At 39.5% G+C, this 20051-nt stretch overlaps 3 protein-coding genes and 1 pseudogene across 7 annotated transcripts; 1 reads left to right on the top strand and 3 right to left on the bottom strand.

Moving 5' to 3' along the window:
- Positions 1-908: 908 nt before the first annotated feature.
- smyd1b (SET and MYND domain containing 1b) lies at positions 909-7130 on the top strand. 2 transcript variants are annotated; one of them, XM_032516772.1, is made up of 10 exons: positions 909-1175; positions 1489-1665; positions 2045-2258; positions 3018-3148; positions 3341-3379; positions 4229-4424; positions 4819-4911; positions 5045-5208; positions 5345-5513; positions 6884-7130. In XM_032516772.1, exons 1-10 carry the CDS (start codon positions 1054-1056, stop codon positions 7046-7048), a joined length of 1470 nt encoding a protein of 489 aa, XP_032372663.1. In that variant the 5' UTR covers positions 909-1053; the 3' UTR covers positions 7049-7130. The 2 variants fall into 2 exon arrangements, with proteins under 2 accessions (XP_032372663.1, XP_032372664.1); XM_032516773.1 differs by lacking the exon at positions 3341-3379 and having other exon boundaries at positions 910-1175.
- Positions 7131-9352: 2222 nt separating this feature from the next.
- On the bottom strand, positions 9353-10502 carry LOC116690034 (fatty acid-binding protein, liver-type). Its single transcript, XM_032516774.1, has 4 exons — positions 10305-10502; positions 9729-9901; positions 9529-9621; positions 9353-9444 (listed from the first exon to the last, which is right to left on the bottom strand). Exons 1-4 carry the CDS (start codon positions 10447-10449, stop codon positions 9394-9396), a joined length of 462 nt encoding a protein of 153 aa, XP_032372665.1. The 5' UTR covers positions 10450-10502; the 3' UTR covers positions 9353-9393.
- Positions 10503-13687: 3185 nt separating this feature from the next.
- Positions 13688-14385, bottom strand: LOC116689848 (fatty acid-binding protein, liver-type-like; annotated as a pseudogene).
- Positions 14386-15792: 1407 nt separating this feature from the next.
- On the bottom strand, positions 15793-18246 carry oxt (oxytocin). Of its 4 annotated transcripts, none has more exons than XM_032517069.1 (4): positions 18136-18246; positions 17916-18044; positions 17211-17415; positions 15793-16408 (listed from the first exon to the last, which is right to left on the bottom strand). In XM_032517069.1, the coding sequence occupies exons 1-4, from the start codon at positions 18244-18246 to the stop codon at positions 16263-16265; spliced, it is 591 nt and encodes a 196-aa protein (XP_032372960.1). In that variant the 3' UTR covers positions 15793-16262. The 4 variants fall into 4 exon arrangements, with proteins under 4 accessions (XP_032372960.1, XP_032372961.1, XP_032372962.1 ...); XM_032517070.1 differs by having other exon boundaries at positions 15794-16408; positions 17916-18040; positions 18150-18246; XM_032517071.1 differs by having other exon boundaries at positions 15796-16408; positions 17916-18037; positions 18154-18180.
- Positions 18247-20051: the final 1805 nt, after the last annotated feature.

The following is a 20051-nucleotide window of genomic DNA, read 5'->3' as shown; positions in this document are numbered from 1 at the left end:
GTTCAATTTGACCCGAGGGACACAAGAGAAAGTGAAGACAATACAAGGGTTAAGGACGGGCAGTAACATGACAGACATAATAGCATTTGGCAGGACACCATGAACCAGACAGCCATTAAAGCACATGGAAAGTAAAGAGTAGAGCTCATAGCTGGCATATTTATCACACAACATCCCCAGTCTTCTTCAGCTGTAGATAATCATGGTCATTTTAGAAAGAAAGAAGAAAGAAAAAACAATCTGGATGAAAAAAACGAATCTGGATGCAATGCAGGACTGAGAATACAACTGAAACCTTGAACGTTAAAGGGTTAATAGTGGCAAGCAGAAAAGGTGTGGTGGAAAATGTAAGGATGTGAATGCACATGTGTATGAGGGAGATTAAGTGAGTATACAGTATGTACACTGTGAGGACTTAAACTTTGTAGTCCACTCATGTTGTAAGGCCTGACCTTACAACATGACCTCCATTGGGTACCCTAAAGCTGTTGCAAGTACAGAGAAATAGGAATAGAGAGGGGGTTATAGAAAGCACCAGAACAGGGTAGAAGCAAAGCGATAGATTAGCTCAGTTCTGTCAAACTCCTCGCAGCTGTCCAACGTCACCGCAGGCTCTTGATAGACAGCCCCATCTGAGAGCCAGAAATAACCCTCAGGGACCGGGCACCTACCAATTCATGGTTGTGGGGTGTGCACATTTACTACCAGAAATTTAAAATAAATTTAAGACTGAGAAAATGACAGTGAGTTTCCATGGTGTAACTTTCAGATAAAGTTGTTGGTTGTGTTGACAGGACAAGACATTTGATTTATTCAGTGGGCTGAGGAGACAAAATCACCACCAATGCATTTCCTGTGACTGTTGGTACAGTTCAAGAGGTGGACGGCTATTTTAGTACCGCTGGTGTGGAATGTCCAGTTGTCATTGAAGAACACAGAGGGCACGGATTAGTGTACGAGTTCCTCAAGTACTCCATAGCTGCATTTAGCTTCTCTCTGCCACTGAAACACTCATCGGTTCACCACTGAATCTCAGGAGCCAGTGCAGGAATCATGGATAATGTGGCAATATTTGACTCACCTGGAAAGGGTAGAGGTCTGAAGGCTACCAAGGAGTTTTGGGCTGGAGACGTTATTTTTTCTGAGCCCAGCATTGCAGCTGTTGTGTTTGACAGGTACAGTGATGATACAAATTTTGAAGGGTTGGAGATGTGGTCATTATGGGGATAGCAGATAAACAATATATTTTTTGCTGAGGAAGACTGGGGATGTTATGTGAATCTGAATTGGATCTGAAAATAATATAGAAAGAATGAACTTTTCAAAGATTTTTTTCAAACTGGTAAAAATTCAGATATAAAGGAGAACATAACACAGCATTTGGCCACCAGTAAGGTGCTTCCTTTGACAACTATAAGGGTATTGTATCTACAATGTGTGTATGCGGTAATATAGGGATCATAACATCTTTCCTCTCTTTTTCTGCAGTCTATCAGAGCGTATTTGCCACAGCTGTTTCCGCAGACAGGACAAGCTACAGAGGTGTGGACAGTGCAAATTTAGTCATTACTGTGACCGAACTTGCCAGCGTGCCGGGTGGGCGGAACACAAGCAAGAGTGTGGGGCCATCAAAGCTTATGGCAAAGTACCGAACGAGAACATCCGGTAAGTGAAAGGAAAAGGAAATAGGGAGTCATAGAATGTGTTACATGATGCAGATTTTTTTAAAGGCACAGGTAAAGAAACCCACACTAATTCTTCTAGTTTTTCTCTGTGAGTTTTTCTCTTAAATTGATTTCCACAGTGTGCTGTTGTCTCTCATACTGTCGGAAAAAGAGGAGGATGGTTAGGTGCAATGATTGCAAAACATGATTGTAGTGTTTATTACTGCGTTACATCAGCTTTGTCTTCCTTATTTTACTACAAGAACTCATATTGTAAATAGTCAGTGTCCATGTGTCTTTAATAATTCTCGATAATGTGTGATTTTATCATGATCCTCTTATTCACCTGTCATCTAATACTCTTCATTTTTTGTGGCCAGCTTGGCGGCCCGCATCATATGGCGCCTTGACAAAGAGGGGAGCGTGATGTCTGACATGCAGCTGACCACCCTGGAGGAGCTGGAAGACCACATTGATGACATGCAAGAGGATGAGTTGAAGGAATTAAAAGTGGACATCCACAACTTCCTGGACTTCTGGCCCCGTAGCAGCAAGCAACACACGATCGATACCATCTCACATATTTTTGGAGTGGTGCGTTTATGTTATCCCTCATTTTTCAAATATGCGGCTGCATCTAAAACCGTGTGTTGTGTCAGGGCCTTTTTTTCTTTAAAGGACAGAATGATAGTAAGCTGAACCTGCCCCTCTTCACAAAATTAGAAGGCTTAGCCTCCCAGAGACCAAAACTTGTTAACTTGTAAAATGTAATATTTTCATTCACAAGTTGTGACATTAACTCAAGTACTTGACAGCAGCTGGAACACAATGTGCAAGACTTTGTTATTATTTTGTGAAATCCTGTGCTTAGCAAAATGTCCAGGCTGTAACAATAACAGGTTTATATACACTGCTGCTTTGGCCATGTAACATATTTTACCAGTGGCTAACCAGCGATGGTCAAATATAAGATCAACTAGTTTCATAATCAGGCAAAAAAACAGGCCCCGGTTCTGGGACAATCTGTGGTTTCCAACCTTCAAATATGTGTTGTACAGCAGTTCAAGCAAAGAGCTTTGTTCCCTCCTTAATATTGTTTCCATTATAGGTTTGAGAGGCCTGAAGTATTTCACAATTAAAAGAACCAAAAATGAGTAAATAGTCAGAAAGGAGAACATTTTGTGTTAGAATGTGTGTGTAGAATTGTTTATTTCATATCATATTGTCATCTTGAGGCCCCTCAGATTTTTTTAAAATTCTCAACAGGCACAAGTTGCACTAACCCCTTAATTATTTTTTCTTCTACATTTTAACCAATCCCTGTTCGCATTAATATGTGCCCTCTTTTCTCAGATTAACTGCAACGGCTTCACTGTGAGTGACCAGAGGGGCCTACAGGCAGTGGGAGTTGGTCTTTTCGCTAATTTGTGTCTCGTGAATCACGACTGCTGGCCAAACTGCACCGTGATCCTAAACCACGGCAAGTAAGTAAAAAAAAAAAAAAAAAGGCCTTTAGTTTCTATTTGCCCTTGAAAAAATTGTTTGCAATCAGCTGAAATTGACTCTGACTTGATTAAATGTAAAATGTTCTTGTGTTGTGTTTGTTGTGTATTGTGTGTGACTGTGTCTTTGCCAAGTTGCATTCTGTGTAAAACTGCTTCCTGTTTGCCTTTCAGTCAATCGGCTGTGAATACTGTGTTTCATTCTCAACGGAGGTGCGTTACCTCAACCTAAGCCTTTTTCAAAGTTTTATTCACTAGAGACTAAGACATTAAATGTTTAATAAACACATCAGTATGCAGAAAATGAAAGTCTTTGTCAGTAGTGCCCCGTGGTGTGCACTGTAGGTTTGATGTGGCTCAGTATTCACATCAATATGTCAACATGCTACTTGAATGCTCTAACCTGTAGTTATCTTATTTAGGATAACAAAAAGCTGGTAGTAGTTGTTTTGTCCACACAAAGTTTCACTTATGTCCTGTGGTTGGTCACTTTGTGTGTTTGTCACTGTGTGATCGCAAATGTGTCTGTCCATCATGCTGAAATAGATGTGCTGTGTAAGAGTGTATTAAAAGCTCTCATTTATAACAACATTCAATCATATTAGTTCACCACTAACACCATGTAACACCAGGCTGAAACAATATTTCATGTAAATACATTTAAGTTTAATATCCATTATTATTATTTCATAATTAAGCCTAACATTTACTAAATGGGGATCGGTTTGTCGCACATTTCTTAAATGTGGAAATCAAACAAATACGCCTTTGTATTTGAACAACGAATTAACAAAAATATCCCAAAAGTAAAGTTTCAGACTTGTGTAAAATATTCTGCTGCTTTATAGTTCATGCATTTCATTTTTTAGAAAAGTGGTACATTCACAAAATGTAGGCTTAAATTTGAAATAATCTTTATTATAAACCATATAGTCCTTCAACTGGATTAACTGAGCTGAAGGCCACAGTATAGAAGAGGGTTTTACCATCAACCTAAAACTGTAAATGAAAGAATAAATGAGGTAAATTCTGCTTGTATTGAATTCTGTTGTTCTTCTTCAGGATTGAGCTGCGTTCTTTAGGTAAGATCGAAGAGGGAGAGGAGCTGACCGTCTCATACGTGGACTTCCTGAATTTGTCCGAGGAGAGACGAAGGCTCCTGAAAACACAATACTTCTTTGACTGCACATGTGAGCACTGCAAGAACCACATCAAAGATGACTTGAAGTTGGGGGGCTTGGAAGTGGACGGTGTCAAGGTGTGTGTTGTTGTACTGTACATGTTTGTCTTTGTGTTGAGTTTAATGTAGTTTTTCATGACCCAGAAGACTTAGAGGTGGGAAAGGACAGAACTCTCCCACCACATGTTGCACTGACACGGCTGATAATGACACGAGTGACAAGATACATGAGCAGCAGATGAGCAGTGACTATTTTAAGCAAAGATAACGCTCAACTTCCAAACTGTGCCTAAGGGCATGCCTTCACATAATGTGAGGTAATGAAAAATAACTGCAATAATGTTAATTTACTTAATAACTTAAAATACTTCAAGGCAGTGACTGTACTTCAATGTTTTTTTTTTTTAATCACATTCCAGGACTTCTTATTTTATCTAAAATTTGATCAATGCCTCTCTTTTTCACATTGTAGCCTACAGAGGAACAAGTGAAAGAGGCAACAGATTATTGCTTTCAAATGCTGGAGAAGATGGACGATGCTCGGCTAAAGGGCAACTACCATGAGGTATTGCATCAAGTCAACCACAACAAATATATATTTTTTCTTCTCTATTTTACCAGAGCTTAATCCAGCATCAACGTTTTTTTTTTTTTTTTTTAAGATTGATCTATTTATTTTGTTGTCGTTTTCTTTTCAGGTGGTGAAAATCTGCAAGGATTGCATAGAGAAGACAGAGCCGGTTTTGGCTGACACTCACATCTACCAGCTGAGGATGTGGAGCACATTAAGTGAGGTGCAAGCTTACCTGCAGTTCTTTAATGAGGCTGCAGAATACGCCCGCAAAATGGTGCAGGGATACATGTGAGTACAGAGATATTGTGCAGTTTGTTGTGATACTATAAGCATCGTATTCTATCCAATGATTATGATAAACACACTGAGTGTCCAGTATAAAAATTGAAGAAATGAAGACATAAAAAATCACTTCACCTGACAGGAAACTGTACCACCCGAACAACGCTGCTCTAGGCATGGCTGCCATGCGAGCAGGGGTGACTCACTGGCAGGCTGGGGAGATCGAGATCGGCCACGGGATGGTCTGCAAGGCTTACGCCATTCTCATGGTCACCCACGGCCCGACACATCCCATCACCAAGGACCTGGAGGTAAACGCCTTATAATCTCAGAATGGGAATACACTACTGCCTTTGGATGTGCTTTTCTTGGACTCTGCTTAAATGTTATTTTCAGGTAAACTGTCATGTTACCAATGTCCATAGATAAATAATTTTAACCCTTGTGTTGTCTTCCCGTCAAAATTGAAAATCAACACTTTTGTTGACGCTTTTTATCAATGTTTGTAACTGTTTTTGATGTTTTTGTCTCTTTTTTAACACTTTTGGCGTTTGTCACTTTTGTGACGTTTTCAACACTACGTAACACTAACTTATTGACTTCGGTTTCACAATTATTTTTGGAATCTTTAGTCAATAAACCTCATTTATAGGAAATGATACCTAATCTTTGAATTATAATAGCAGAAATTAGGAATCATTTTGACTAAAATTAAAGGAATGTATGTTGATGGATAATCACAGACTGGCATATGTCAACTTTTACTCAATACTGTTTCAAAATCACTTCAATTTTGTTTTTTTTCAAATACTATAAAATTGAATAAGACGCTCCAAAACTAATGAAAGTAGAGATTTGTACTTGCCAAAGAGTGTTGAATCAATCATGTTATTTTGGGTACTTACAATTGACAATTTGTCACATTTGTCAATTTGACTCGAGGACAACATGAGGGTTAAAGCTGCTATAATCAACATTTTTTTACAATGAATCTGCAGCTCCCCTCGGCTGCTTTACAGAGCTTCATGGTGACTTTCAGTTCATTGTTTAGCTGTCCAGTCTGCAATTTTACTCTACTGGGTCCCTCTCACCACTCTTATGTCATTTTCAAACATAACAGGCAGCAATTTTCAGCAACAAGCTCTAAAACCCACTGTACACTACCGGATAAGAACTAAAAGAGTTAAAGCATTTAAAAGCTAAAGAGCCAGATATTTCCTTCAGGAGTTGGTGGAGTCTCAAAATAAATCTAGAAGGAGAGGAAGTATTGGACTTAAGATTCAACAGGTGAACACAAATACGAGTCCAAATAAATGCTACTGTTGCTCTATGACTGCTGAATGTGTAAATAAGCAACTGTTTGCTATGTCACCTGTTGGGTTCATTGCAAACTTTCAAGCAACTCGAATATCACTGCACTTGGATGTGTCTCCTTTAAATTTGAGGTTCAAACACAAATTTCTTGGGGCTGTCATGAGAAATGGACAAAATACTTATATTTGATGCAGTTTGCGGCTGTGGTATGGCTGTTTATATTTGGGGATTACTGTAAATGCTATTCTGGTACAAAGTGAACAAAACTCTGCACTTAAAACAGACCAAGCCTGCAGTCTACTGTGCTATAGCTAACTCACGGGTGAACCTTTACAGCACTGATGTGTCTTTTCGGATATTTCCACAGGCGATGCGTATGCAGACAGAGATGGAGCTGAGGATGTTCAAGCAAAACGAGTATGTTTACCACAGTATGAGAGAGGCAGCTCTGAAGAACAAACCGATGGCCATGATGCATGAGCCCAGTTCTATGGAGGAGGGAGTCAAGAATCTCTTCCGCCGGAGGAAGTGATTCAAAAGATCAAGAAAAACTACTTGTTTACTGTTAACCATTGGTGTGAGTTAACACATTTAGTCACATCATTTTCTGTTTACTCACTTTTGTAGTTACACTTTTCATTAAAATCTCATTCATTTTCATTACTCCAAACCAAGTGGAAGCATGAAAATTCCTTATGTTGAAAATAAAAAAAATGCATTTTTAAATCTGCAGTGCAAGGCACTTGAACACCTGTTGCTCATCATGCTCAGCAGGTACAACTTGTCCTTTAATGAAACTACATTGGTTCTTGGTAAATGGATATGGTTTCCATTGTGTGCCAGAACAGGTTAAAAATTACCAGTATGTATTACTTTAACCCTGAATTAGGCAAAATTTTGAACCCCATTACCCACCCAAAGATGTTTCCAGCTTTTATGTGTTGACACACGTAATGAAATAGTTCACTGAAATAACGGTTTTGTAATTTGAAAGACAATTTAATCTCTTGCACTCTTTACCAATATACCAACTTAGTGGACTACAGACATCCTGTAAACAGGGCTACTGAAGACCGTATGTTTGCACAGTAGGCAGTATTTTGGAGGACATATAGAAGAAAAAGCAAGTTTGATATTTAAATGAGAATTAGGACCCATATGCAGAGAAAGCTTGGTTGATTTTCACTGAGAGTCCAAGAAGAAACAGATCCAAAAAGCCAAAGCAAATATACAAAAAAGGTCCCAGGAAAAAGAAAAACCAGGAACACAAACTGGTAAAACCGATCACAGGAAAGGCAAACTTGGAACACACCATCTGAAAAACAAACTCAAACAGGCAAAATGATCTGACAAGAGACAAAGGGAACACAGGTTAAATACAAGAGGTAACAAGCAAACAGATGATACACCAGGTGAATCACATCAGGCCTGGGGCAGGACAATCACAAAGGTGGGAAACACAAGGCCGGTAGTAAAACTATAGACAAGACAGCACAAGAAAACCAGACTACCAAAATAAAACAGGAAACCGAACAGACACTCAAGGTAACACGAGACAAACACAAGACCAGGGAGGAAACAAATACGGAAAAAGCAGGAACAAAACTGAAACCATAACAGCTCTTTGTGTCTTTGCCTTTCTGGAAGAGTTCATCAGGTCGACTTTGAGACAGAAAAGCAGCTAGTTGAAAAAAACAATCACGAGTAGTGTTGCATTTCCTTGGCTGACAATTTTTCAGTTCTATAGCAGATTAGGGTTGATTTCAAAAACTGCTCATCTTCCAACTTTGTTACAGAATAGTTAAGTATGTTTTAAATTAAGTCAGTTACTAAGTGTTGTACATTTTAGTGTCTTTATAATACCTATAAATTAGGGTTACACCTTTATTGTACAATCCTCCCAAGTAGTCTTAGTTCACTGGACCAGTAACTAGTGTTTTCTACTATACATGTAACAATAGTGAGAGGACACCAATGGTTTCAACATATTTTGCGGTGAGAGTAGATGAGTATTTCAAGTCCTGTTTACAGTGTGCATTAAATCATTTAATTCTCTAGTTTCTAGATTTTAGAGTCCAGTTTATTCTTTTTGCTATGTCCATATGGGAGCAAAGCACAATTTAGGAAAGGAAACTCATGAGAACAAGCGTTGTAGACAGTGGACTGATACATCTGAAAGTACACATGTACTGCTCTTAATAGAAACCAATGAGACACTTCATTTGAAACAAAATTCATTTAAAGTGAGCAGGGGAATTTTATGACTTTAGGAATTAAGATTTTTGCCCAAGAGCAAGGGAAAAACCAAGACATTTATGCATCATATTCTAGCATTGAAAACTAAACATTTTTTTTTTCTTACTTTTAAAAGGCAAAGGGTCCAGTTAATTTCTACTAATTTAATCCTTGACTGTAGGACTGTTTCAGTCATCAGCAAATTTAGTTTATGGCTTCTTGACAGTCTGACTTTTGCGTTTCTTCATCAAGTAGTTTAAAGTTCTACTTCCACAAGCTTGCTGCTCACTCTGTAGTTTTAACTGTGGCTTCTCATTTCTGTAACACTAAATCTGATATGGTTTGATCAAGCCTTGGACTTATCACAACTACCTACACCCGGTTTGATTTTTAAGGTGGCACACCAAGTTAAGCTGCGCTTCTGTTACTCTGGATCTCTTCTGAATACTTTTGTTCAGCAGGCCCCAAAAAATGTCTAATTAGCCACAGAACTACATACACCTGTGTGGGTGTTATGGGCCTTTATACACACACACTTTAAATCCCACATTTATAACAGTTTCTTTCAGTGACATTTTAGTCCCAAAAAAATAAGCCAAGACAGATGTGCCTTCTGCTATTTTATTTTACCAAGTGCAGACATTACATGCGTTTGCTGGTCCTCTTGTACACAATCCCACCCACAGTCATAGTCTGAAAAAAACAAAACACAAAGCACAGACATTAGAAATTACTTGACACTGAATGACAAACTAAGAGTCATGTTTTTCTACTCACATTGACAATTGTGTTAGAGTCCACCAGTTCTGTGACAGACTCAATTCCCTTCAAGGAGACCTTCAGCTTGTTACCGTCGCGCTGAACCACAGCCTTTTAAAAAAAAAAAAGTTATGCAATTCTTGAATTTGCAAGGGATTTTGAAACAGTTAAGTTTGCAGACATTTGTTTGGAACACTGAATGTAGCGTGCAGGCTTACCTTGACCTTCTCCCCAGTGACCGTCTCCAGCTCAGCCTCCTGTCCAATGGTGAAGGTATTTACGAGGACCTTCGAGCCAGTGGTGACTGTCACTTTGAAGCTAGCACCAGTCTCCTCAATCTCAGAGATGCTCTTAATGTCTTTGCCTTTCTGGATAAGTTCATCAGGAAGACCTTGACAATATAAAAAAAAAACAGCTAGTTGAAAAACCGCCAATCACAAGTAGTGTTGCATTTCCTTGCATGACAAGTTCCCACTTTGATAATCTAATATAGCAGATTAATTTCAAATTGCTCATGTTTCAACTTTTAAGGAATAGTTAGACTTAATATGAAAACTTAAACTACCAATTTAAAACCTCATCAGGGAGGTTTTAAGACTTGAAACCAGAAAGCTGGTTGAGAAACAGGCAAATCCCAATAAGCATTTAAATTTCCTTGGCACACCAGTCTTCAGTTGTAATTTACCATTGTTAGACAAGTCGGCTAACCATTTTGAATTACAAATACTTCTCTGGTTTCAAGCACTTCCAAAGCTACTGGTTAAAACACTTTAGGAAAGAAACTGAACACTTACCAATGGCCTTCATGAAAGGCTCAAAGTTCTCCTGAGAGTCCAGCTGATATTTTCCAGAGAAAGACATGACTGCAGACAGTGACGGTGGGAATGAGAAGTGGGTGGCTGCCTGTTTTATACCCTCAAACTCCAGCGCTGCAATCATTAACCACAGGTGTCTCAAATTAAGGCAGCTCCAGCCCACTTCAAGATCCACCACTGCGGATGCATAGAAAATCAATGGAATTATCTCATTCAAAATCATTTACAACATAAAATAACATGATATTTTGCATTTTTCACTGTGCACCTCTTCAATGTTTACAGAATCTGTAAACAAAGTTTAAGAGAACATGTTTTTTCTCTGAAAGCTGAATGTCATGAAATCTACTTTTTAAAGTTTGCCTGCAAACATTTTGGGCAAATCAGAGAAAACATTTCCCCTTATTTTGTCTAAAATGGGGAAACGCAGATAACAATTCTAAGAGAAGTCAGTTTAGTTTAACAAGAAATGTAGTTTTTGACCAAAACTTCCTGTTACAGTCACAGAGCTCCTGTCCTGATACACTGTACATATTTTAAATGCATAAATGTGATTAAATATTTTACTATGTTTTTGTCAGTTTTCTTTTAAGGTTTAGCAGGACATAGTAACTGCTGCAGTACATAGTAACTTAGAAAGTGTGACCTTTACTCAACATTTCATTATAAAGGTACTCTACTCAGGTCACTAGATAAGATTCTTGAGACAGAAGAGAGATATCAGAGCAGACTGAGATATTACAAGATCATTCAATCTAACACAATGTCAATAATTTGTCATCAGTGTTGAATGAGTGTATTTCTCTAACCAAGTTGTTTGGCACTGAACAAGAGCTGGTTAAAACACAAAGTTAACAAAAAATGGATCAAAGGTGAGTACTGGAAGATAACCGGCATAACTGTTGCGACAGTGATAGTGTGTCACTGGAGTTGCAATGATAATACGCACATCATGTGAGAATCCCTCAGATCTGAGCCAGTCCAATAAATAAGTGAACCAAGCGGCTGCTTAGGCCCCCCTTGGTTACCAGAAGAACCATAAAAGCGCTTAAATGGCCTACGAGAGAGCTTAAAACAAAGCGGGTCGGCCCATGCGATCACTACGCAAGTTGCGCAAGCCCCTGTAAATCACGCAGGGGCCCCGTCTACCCCTCGTGTGTCAACGTTTAACCCTTTGATAAGAAGATGAAGTGGAACTATCCAATCACAAAAAAGGAAAGTTCAAAACCTAGTATGTGGCTGGATCGTGTATGGTCAATATGCATAGTAGTGGTAAATTATTGCAGGGATAGCCAGCGGTGGTGTCCATAATGTGAAAATAGATATAGAAGGTTTATCTGATTGAAGGCCTGTGCCACACCAATGCATTTTTAAAGGGCAATGACCAATGGGGTAACACCAACACAGACGTCACTACTCTCACGCCGATGATGGAACTTCATCACTCCGTGACAGAGTGACTCAGTGATTCACAGACAGAGGGACAGAATTGTGAGGTCTTAGGGCTGGTTGCTGCGGTCCAGCCAAAAACCATTGGAAGAAAAGTACAGAAAGTCAGGTAAACTTGTGTTCCCTCCTCTCTAAGTTTTATGTCAGCTAATAACAGTGTTGTTAAGTTGCAGTGCATCGCTCTCTAATGTGGCGGTCTGTTTGTGTGTGCCTTGCTTGCTTGCAGTCCCTTCCAAGGCAGTGTTCTGTGACTACTTGACTAAAGGGAGTGTGATATACAACTAATGTTATTTATATTGTTTGGAAACAGGCAACGGTGATTAAAATGCAGCTCGGAAAAGATAACCACATCCCGCATGAACATGCTTGCGTGGTCATGAGCCAGCACAAGTTGAAATAACTTCTCTGGTGACCTATCCAGACAATATGTGTGTGATGATGGCACTCCTCAAGGCCCACCATTTTAAAACCAGACAATGATTATCTAGACCCTCAGTCAAGATTTAGGTACAATTTGGGACTAATGCAAGATAGAAAGCAACGGATTGACATTTTAACCATCAAGTGTTTAACCAAGCCATGGTATCAATAGTATTTTATGTTTGAAAATGTGTAAAAGGAAAACTGAGGTCCAGTTTTAATGTCCCTGATGGAGCTCATACAACAGCATTGTTTTTAATGTACAGGTGCTATGCTTTGTCAGTAGAGATGCTGCTGATTCTTTAGCCATTACAAGCACAGCCTTTGCACAATGGTGATTTGCAATACAATTCTACAAATGATTGCCTTGTGTGACATGTTTTTTGCTGTGCCGTATTCTTAATACGTTCAGCACTCTTACACATGACAGGTGAAGTTCATTCCTTTCCAATCAGAACATAACACTAAAATATGCATCAAACTTTAGCCAGATCCAGCAAAAGGCCCTGAGAAGGACCAACTTAGGTTAAGTTCAAGGTTAGGCTAGAAAGAACAAATACAGTTTGATGTCAAACATGTAATACTTCCACATGAAATAAAACTACAAGTCCCATTTCATCTCTACAGCAGATGAGTTTCTCATGAAACCTCGGTGCCAGAAGCAGCTCATCTGGCTGTTAGAAGTTAGACAGGCCAGATGCAGGAGCCTGAGGATGATGTCACCGAAGAAGCGGCCCCCTGTCTCTGGGGCCACAATACATGCACTGTAAAATTACTAGGGCCAAGTTATTTAGAATGTATGTGAAAGCAATTAAGCACAACTTAGAGCATACACTAAACTCCATTAGCGCTTGCTGCAATTTCCAACATCTTTTGCAAGTCTGTCGGTCCTGAAGGATCCCTCCTCGGTTAGCTTGTCACTTGTCGTAATGAGATGTAAAGCGTTGGTACCAGCTGCTCCAGTTCTTGGTGCGTTGACATGTCTAATGGGCGTCAAAGTGTGAAACAGAAACCCAAAATACACCAAGTTGGCAAATACAGCTCCACCGGTGTTAGATAATTTCAGGTTTGCAGTGCATGTGTGAACACATCAATATGAGGCCAGTTAGATTGTGTAAAATCAGAGGCTTTTGTACACCTCCAACATCAATTGATTAAACATGGTTACATGTTTCAAACTCCCTGCAGTCAAGACTTTAGCCTGGTCAACACTAAACACTTTGTATGAGAAAAAGTAAACCAGTCACGTGAATTCTGAACACTGTATTCTTTATGGCTCTTCCAGATGTGTACTTGTAATCAAGAAATGTATGTCTGTAACTGATAGGTGCCAGTGACATTTCAGTCCAAAAAGACCATTACAGGTATGTCTTTTACATTTTATCCCAAGTGCAAACATTTATTTGCTCTTGCTCATCTTGTACACAGTCTGAAAAAGAAATATAAAGTCATTAGAAAGTCATGCAAAACTGACAGAAATTGAGTTATTCTACTCACATTGACAATGTGTCTAAATCAACCAGTTCTGTTGAAGACTTTATTACCTTCAAGGAGACCTTGAGCTTGTTGACATCACACTGAACATCCACCTTAGAAGCATGAGACAAGATAAGGGACAGTTTTTGAGCAATGTGCAAGAGGATTTAACAACATGTGTGCTGTTTCAATACATTATAGTTGTCCATACGTTGTAGTCGGCTATGTATTTTGCTGTAAGAGTGTGCTGGCTTACCTTGGCCAGCTTCCGTGTGGCGGTCTCCAGCTCTGCCTTCTACCCAATGGGGAAGGTATGTACTAGCACCTTTGAGCTGGTGGGGACCGTCCCCATTCTCCTCAATCTCAGAGACGCTCTTAATGTCTTTGCTTTTCTGGATTAATTCATCAGGGAAACCTTAAGACAGAAAAAAGCTGGTTGAGAAACCACCAATCCCAATAAGTATTTAATTTCCTTGGCTGAACAGTTTTCATTGAGTTGTAATTTAGCATTGTTACACAAGTCAGCTAACTATTTTGAATTACAAATACTTCTCATGTTCCAAGCACTTCCAAAGGTACCGGTTAAAACACTTTATGAAAGAAAGCTGAACTCTTACCACCGGCCTTCACAAAAGGCTCAAAGTTCTCCTGAAACTCCAGCTGGTACTTTACAGAGAAAGACATGGCAGCAGACAGTGAGTTGGGGAGTGAGAAGTGGTTAGTTCCTATATTATACCCTCAAACCCCAGCGCTGCAATCACTAACCACAGGTGTATCAAATTATGTGTGCAGACCAGCTGGCCCCCATCTTCACTCAGATCTTTAACAGATCACTGGAGCTATCTGAAGATCTCCTCCTGCTTCAAATGCTCCACAATCATCCCAGTCCCCAAAAAGAACTCCATTTCTGGACTAGACGACTACAGGCCTGTCGCCCTGATAGCTGTGGTCGTGAGGTCCTTTGAAAGACTGGTGTTGGCCCACCTGAAGGACATCACAGTCCCCTTGCTGGACCCTCTGCAGTTTGCCTACAGGGCTAACAAGTCTTTGGATGATTCATTCAACTTGGGAATACAGGAGAATCATGTTCAAGGACTTCAGCTCGGCATTCAACACCATCATCCCGGACATCCTGCGCCAGCTCAGGAAGCTCAACCTGCCTAAGGAGCAGCTGATTTACTTCTACATCCAGTCTGTCCTCTGCACGTCCATCACTGTCTGGTTTGGATCTCCCACTAAAAAGGACAGGAGCAGACTACGGACAGTTAGGACTGCAGAAAAGATCAACGGTGCCATCATGCCCTCCGATCATGACTTCTATTTAATGTAATGTGTATATATTATATGTAATATAATACTTACAGTATATAATAACATAATGTTATTTATTCCAGCACCCTTTGCACCATGCTCCATAATTAAAATAATAACTATCATTGTTATAATTTGCTCCTGCATACTTTGCATTCATTGCATTGTCTCAACCTGTCTATATCGTTTTTGTTATATTGTTTTGTATGAATAAGCACATTGTGAGCAATACGATCCAAAGAAAAATTCTGTGTACATGTCCTCATACCTGGCAAATAAAGCTGATTCTGAAAAAGAAATGATAAAAACTTCCCAAATTAACCATTAAGATATGTCCACAATTCCCTGTTGTATTTCAAAGTGGGCCTTTCCTAATATAGGCAACAATTTTAAAATGCATAAATACTATTGAAATATTATCATATTCTGTTTTTTTTTTTAATAAGGCATAGCATTGACATATATGCCATTTTTAAAACCCTGTTCATAGTCACTTCTAAGGTCTGACTTTATTTAACATTTCATTATAATGGTACTTTACTCAGGTCACTATTAAATATAAGATTCCTGGAAAAACAGAGCTCCCAGAGCAGACTCAGACATGACGAAATGATTCAGTCAAACTCAATGTCAATAATCTGTCATCAGGGTTTAAGAGGGAGTTCTTCAATCTGCTACAGTTAACAAAGAATGGATCAAAGGTGACTACCATACAAGATAAGCACCATGACAGTTGTGATGTAACAGGGATCTTTATGTCACTATTGGCAACGATAACACACGCATCGTCATGTGAGAACCTTTTGGATTCCCACAGCAGACTGGGACAGGATTAGGCAAAGCTGAACATCTGAAAAGATAAGACGGCTGTGGGCTTTGTACATTTGGTGATAGAGGAATATAGTGTAATATTGCAGCCTGATAAGCTTTATGTTAATTTGTTATTTTCTGGACAAAGAAAGGTAATCAGAGGGTTTGAAAGTATCCACACTGCAGCCTTTTTAGAAATCTTACAAGTTTCAGTCAGTAAAATGGTAACAAACAACATTTTACACTCTCTCAAAACTTTATTTCGACATGCAGATATCTGGATGACCACTCAGTATTCATCCCTATTTTCATACATAAAAATATATTGACAAATGCGCTCTCCAGGGGAAAGAGCAAATACAGAGTGATGATGACAAACATAGTAATACAACTACATGATCTACAACTACAAGTCCCATGTCGTCTCCAAGGCGGAAGAGTTTCTCATGAGGCCTCGGTGTCAGGAGCGGCTCATTGGTGAACTCGATGAGGAGAAGTGTGACCGGCCAGATGCAGGAGCCTGAGGACGATGTCACCGGGGTCGCTGCTTTCGAATAGGCTGGTTTGGTCGTCTCCTTCCTCCTCGATGAGGCACGATTGGTCGGTAGTGCAGCTCTCTGTGAAAGGATTTTGACAAATAAATAGGGAGTTGTCATTAAGAACGTGGTGGATTGTTTTTGCAACCATGCACTTCACAAGATGCTATCAGGTCCATGGACCATGAACCTTTTCAGAACAAGAGGGCAAATGATCAAAACACAGTTCACAATCAATCAAGTAGCAGAACTCAAATGCAAAGACACAGTGTGTTGCTTATTTAATCGCACTTGCAGTGATTGTCCCATTTGGTGTTTAATAGAATAGAAATATACTAGAACATCACATAAATCAATCCTATATGCATGGGTGGAAATTAACTAATTAAATTCACTCAAGTACTGTACTTAAGTTTAAAAAAAAAATTCTATTCCACTACGTTTCAGAGGGAAATCTTGTACTTTTTCCCCCACCTAAACATTTTCTCGACAGCCATGGTAACTGTTATTTTACCAATTCAACATTCTTAAATACCTATGATGAGCATACAAAATACAATGCATTGTTTTACAGTCTACTACACCACCTAATAGAATATGTAATAACTAGAATCAGCTCCATTTTAGTCAACTACAACATAAAAATGCAGTTAACATATTAATGCAATGCAGTCACTACAATCCAATGGTATAACAGTAGAACTCAATTTTGCCATAATGGGTACTTTCTACTTTTTATACTTAAATGTTGGTGATAATACTATTGCACGTTTACTTTTAAATGCAGGACTTTTATTATGACAGAGTACTACTTTTACTCATGTAAAGGAGAATCTGAATATTTCTTCCACCACTGTCTGATTGAACTTCCGAACTTCCTGACCTGCATCGCAGCAGAGTCCTGAAGCAGCGCAGCGTCCTCCCTCAGATCCACAGGGTCGCCCTCCCGCCTGGCAGGCGGTGAGCAGGTAGTTCTCCTCCACGCAGTGAGCCGTTTCCGGGGAGCCCAGCAGACAGCCGATGCCCTCCCCGCAGCAGATACTGGGGCCGAAACAGCGGCCCCTGTCTCCGGGGCCACACGGCATGCACTGGTGGAGGAAACAATTGATCACTACTGTTTTAAGCCACTGTTTAGAGAATATAGAGGATATTTATCATGATCTGATGTGTCCGTTAGCTCTCTAAAGTTATATTTCAGATTAAGGATGAGAGTTTCAGTCCTTACTTAGCTTCACTACATAAGATACAAATGAAGACTTTTGACATGTAACCAACAACCGTTTATTTAATGTCATTTTACTGTCATTTTTATAGATATTTTTCAACATCCATTGCATGTCATTCCATCCTGAAAGTGGGATCCCTCCTCTGTTGCCCTCTGAGGTTTCTTCCTTTTTTGTCCTTCCTTTTCTAAATCAAAAGTGTAAATGTAAAGGTGTTGTATGCTGTACAGATTATAAAACCATCTGGGAAGTGTGATTTTGGGCTATGTAAATTTAAATGAATTTGAAGTGAACAAAACTTTTTTGAATCTAGCAGACATTTGTCAGCATCCTAGTTTGTGACTTCATTTTCAACTTTAACTCACCTTTCTCAGTGGTGCATCCATGATAGACCTTTTGCCACCGATAGGACAGTTAGAGATGTAACACGATGAACATACAGACAGGAGAAAAAGTAGGCATGTGGACACAGCGGCTCCAGTCATTTCTGCTGAGAGTGAAGGAAAGATGGGGGGAAAAAAATAGATAATACCCAAACATACAAAACGAACCACAGAATCTAAGATTGACAGATATCCTGAAATCCCCTGAATCAAAACTCACTGATGAACAGTAGATCTGAAGTGTTGGTTCCAGATGCTCGTCGATGCTTCTGTTCTTGGTGCCTCTGACATGTCTTATATACTTCCAGAGCATCTTCTGAGAGTGACACAGAAACCCAAAAGCCATTTAGAGATCCTTAATGAGCCTGTTTTAGTTACTATCACCTCCGGAAATGAAGCTGACCACTGGGCAGCCCGGGTCAAAAGGGCCTGGCGGTTCTGTGGCCTGGTTAGCTTTTTGCTGTTGAGAGTTATTACAGAATTACAGAAGGGCTCGTGGTTCGTGACCATGAATGTTAGATGACGGGAAAGTCAGAAAGGTCAAGAGGTGAATGAGGTAATTGAAATATTTAAAGCACGGGTGGACACGAGTATAGTACAACTTTTGATCTGCTTTTGTATAAAAAAGGGAGATATACTGCATGTGTGGGTTCTTCTTTCTTAAGTATATTTCCAGGACAGATGGGTGAGTGTGAAAAAAGCTGTTTTTAAAGGTCATGAGAATAAGTCCCTCTATGATCCTCGGCCCGCAGAGCCGCCATTTTGGCTCGGAAGTGCTGAGTTTTTTGCATTCTGGATGTTTGTACACCCACAGTGATGGAGGAAAAAAAACTCACACACAGACACACACACCTAAAAATATTCCTTACTATTAATAAAGTCCTTAATTCCTCACAGGAATTGACACACAGCTGTCCAGGTCTGAGGTTAATTGGTCCCATGAGCTAATTAACACAGCTAATGACCTGCCACAACCCATAAAAGACAATCTCACTGTTTCAATGATATGAGCTCAATTACCGTAGCTCCCTCCTGATCTAACTGCCACCTCATCTCAATTAAAACTAAATTGATATTCGTCTATGTTCGCTAACTTCTGTGCCAAAAGGGAGGAGTGGGACATTGAGATGTGGACCGACATTAGTTTATTTAGATCTCAGATGCACAGAAAGATCATAAAAACATGTGCCATGTGAACATAAATAAGAAGTTGTTGTCATGAAGTGACACTCAGACAATGGGCCGCTCTTGCCTCCTAGTGGCTGTGTTGACACCTTCCATGGTTGACACATTTCATCTTGTTAGGGTTTGATTTTGCATCGTCTTTTACTGTTTTTATCTATTATGGTTGTGCAGGAAGTGGACAAACTAAAAGAAATACTTCTTAAAAAATTAATTGTAACAACACAATTTCTATCTAGAAAGAAGAAAGAAAGAAACATTGAACAAAGGTTTCACAGGAGTGGTGTTTGTTGCAGATTTTAAATTACTGAACTGCATTGGTGTCTGTGTTATAGTGCACCTAACGGACCGACTATGAACGTTATCTGCTGGAACCTAAAATTTCTTTTTTTTGGGCTTTTCCAGCTTTAATTTTTGACAAGACAGCTAGGTGAGAAAGGGGGAAGACATGCAGGAAATTGGATTCGAATCCTGGACCTCTGAATCAAGGTATGACCCCTCAGTACATGTGTGCCTGCTCTACCCCTGATCCAACCTGGCCACAATACCCAAAACATCTTTAGCTGAAGTACTGGAAGGGCTGTTCACGAGCTTCACAATGTTTCATCTTCCATCTCAAAACATAACTGATTTATTCCCTTTTCCATATGAAATCAGTCATTCCTAACATGTATTTCTTTGAGCTGGAAAGAAAAAAAATTAGCTGGTTTAAACAGACTGAGATCCTCTCCTATCACAGCATGCCACTTCACATCTGGAACTGTAAACATTCAAACTGCATTGTTTTTTTGTGCTACGTCAAATCTCACCATTTCTCCAAAAGCTGTGCAAATCCCTATTTCATAGAGAAATGGAGATGTCTATCTAGTGTGTTTCCTTATTTTTCTGCAGGAAGGCACTAGGCTTGTTGACTTCCTCTCCCCTCCCTTCCTTCCT

Source organism: Etheostoma spectabile, chromosome 5, assembly GCF_008692095.1.
Source record: "Etheostoma spectabile isolate EspeVRDwgs_2016 chromosome 5, UIUC_Espe_1.0, whole genome shotgun sequence".
Lineage (NCBI taxonomy): Eukaryota > Metazoa > Chordata > Actinopteri > Perciformes > Percidae > Etheostoma > Etheostoma spectabile.
The sequence above is the reverse complement of the archived record's forward strand: the minus strand, read 5'-3'. Positions and strand labels throughout refer to the sequence as shown.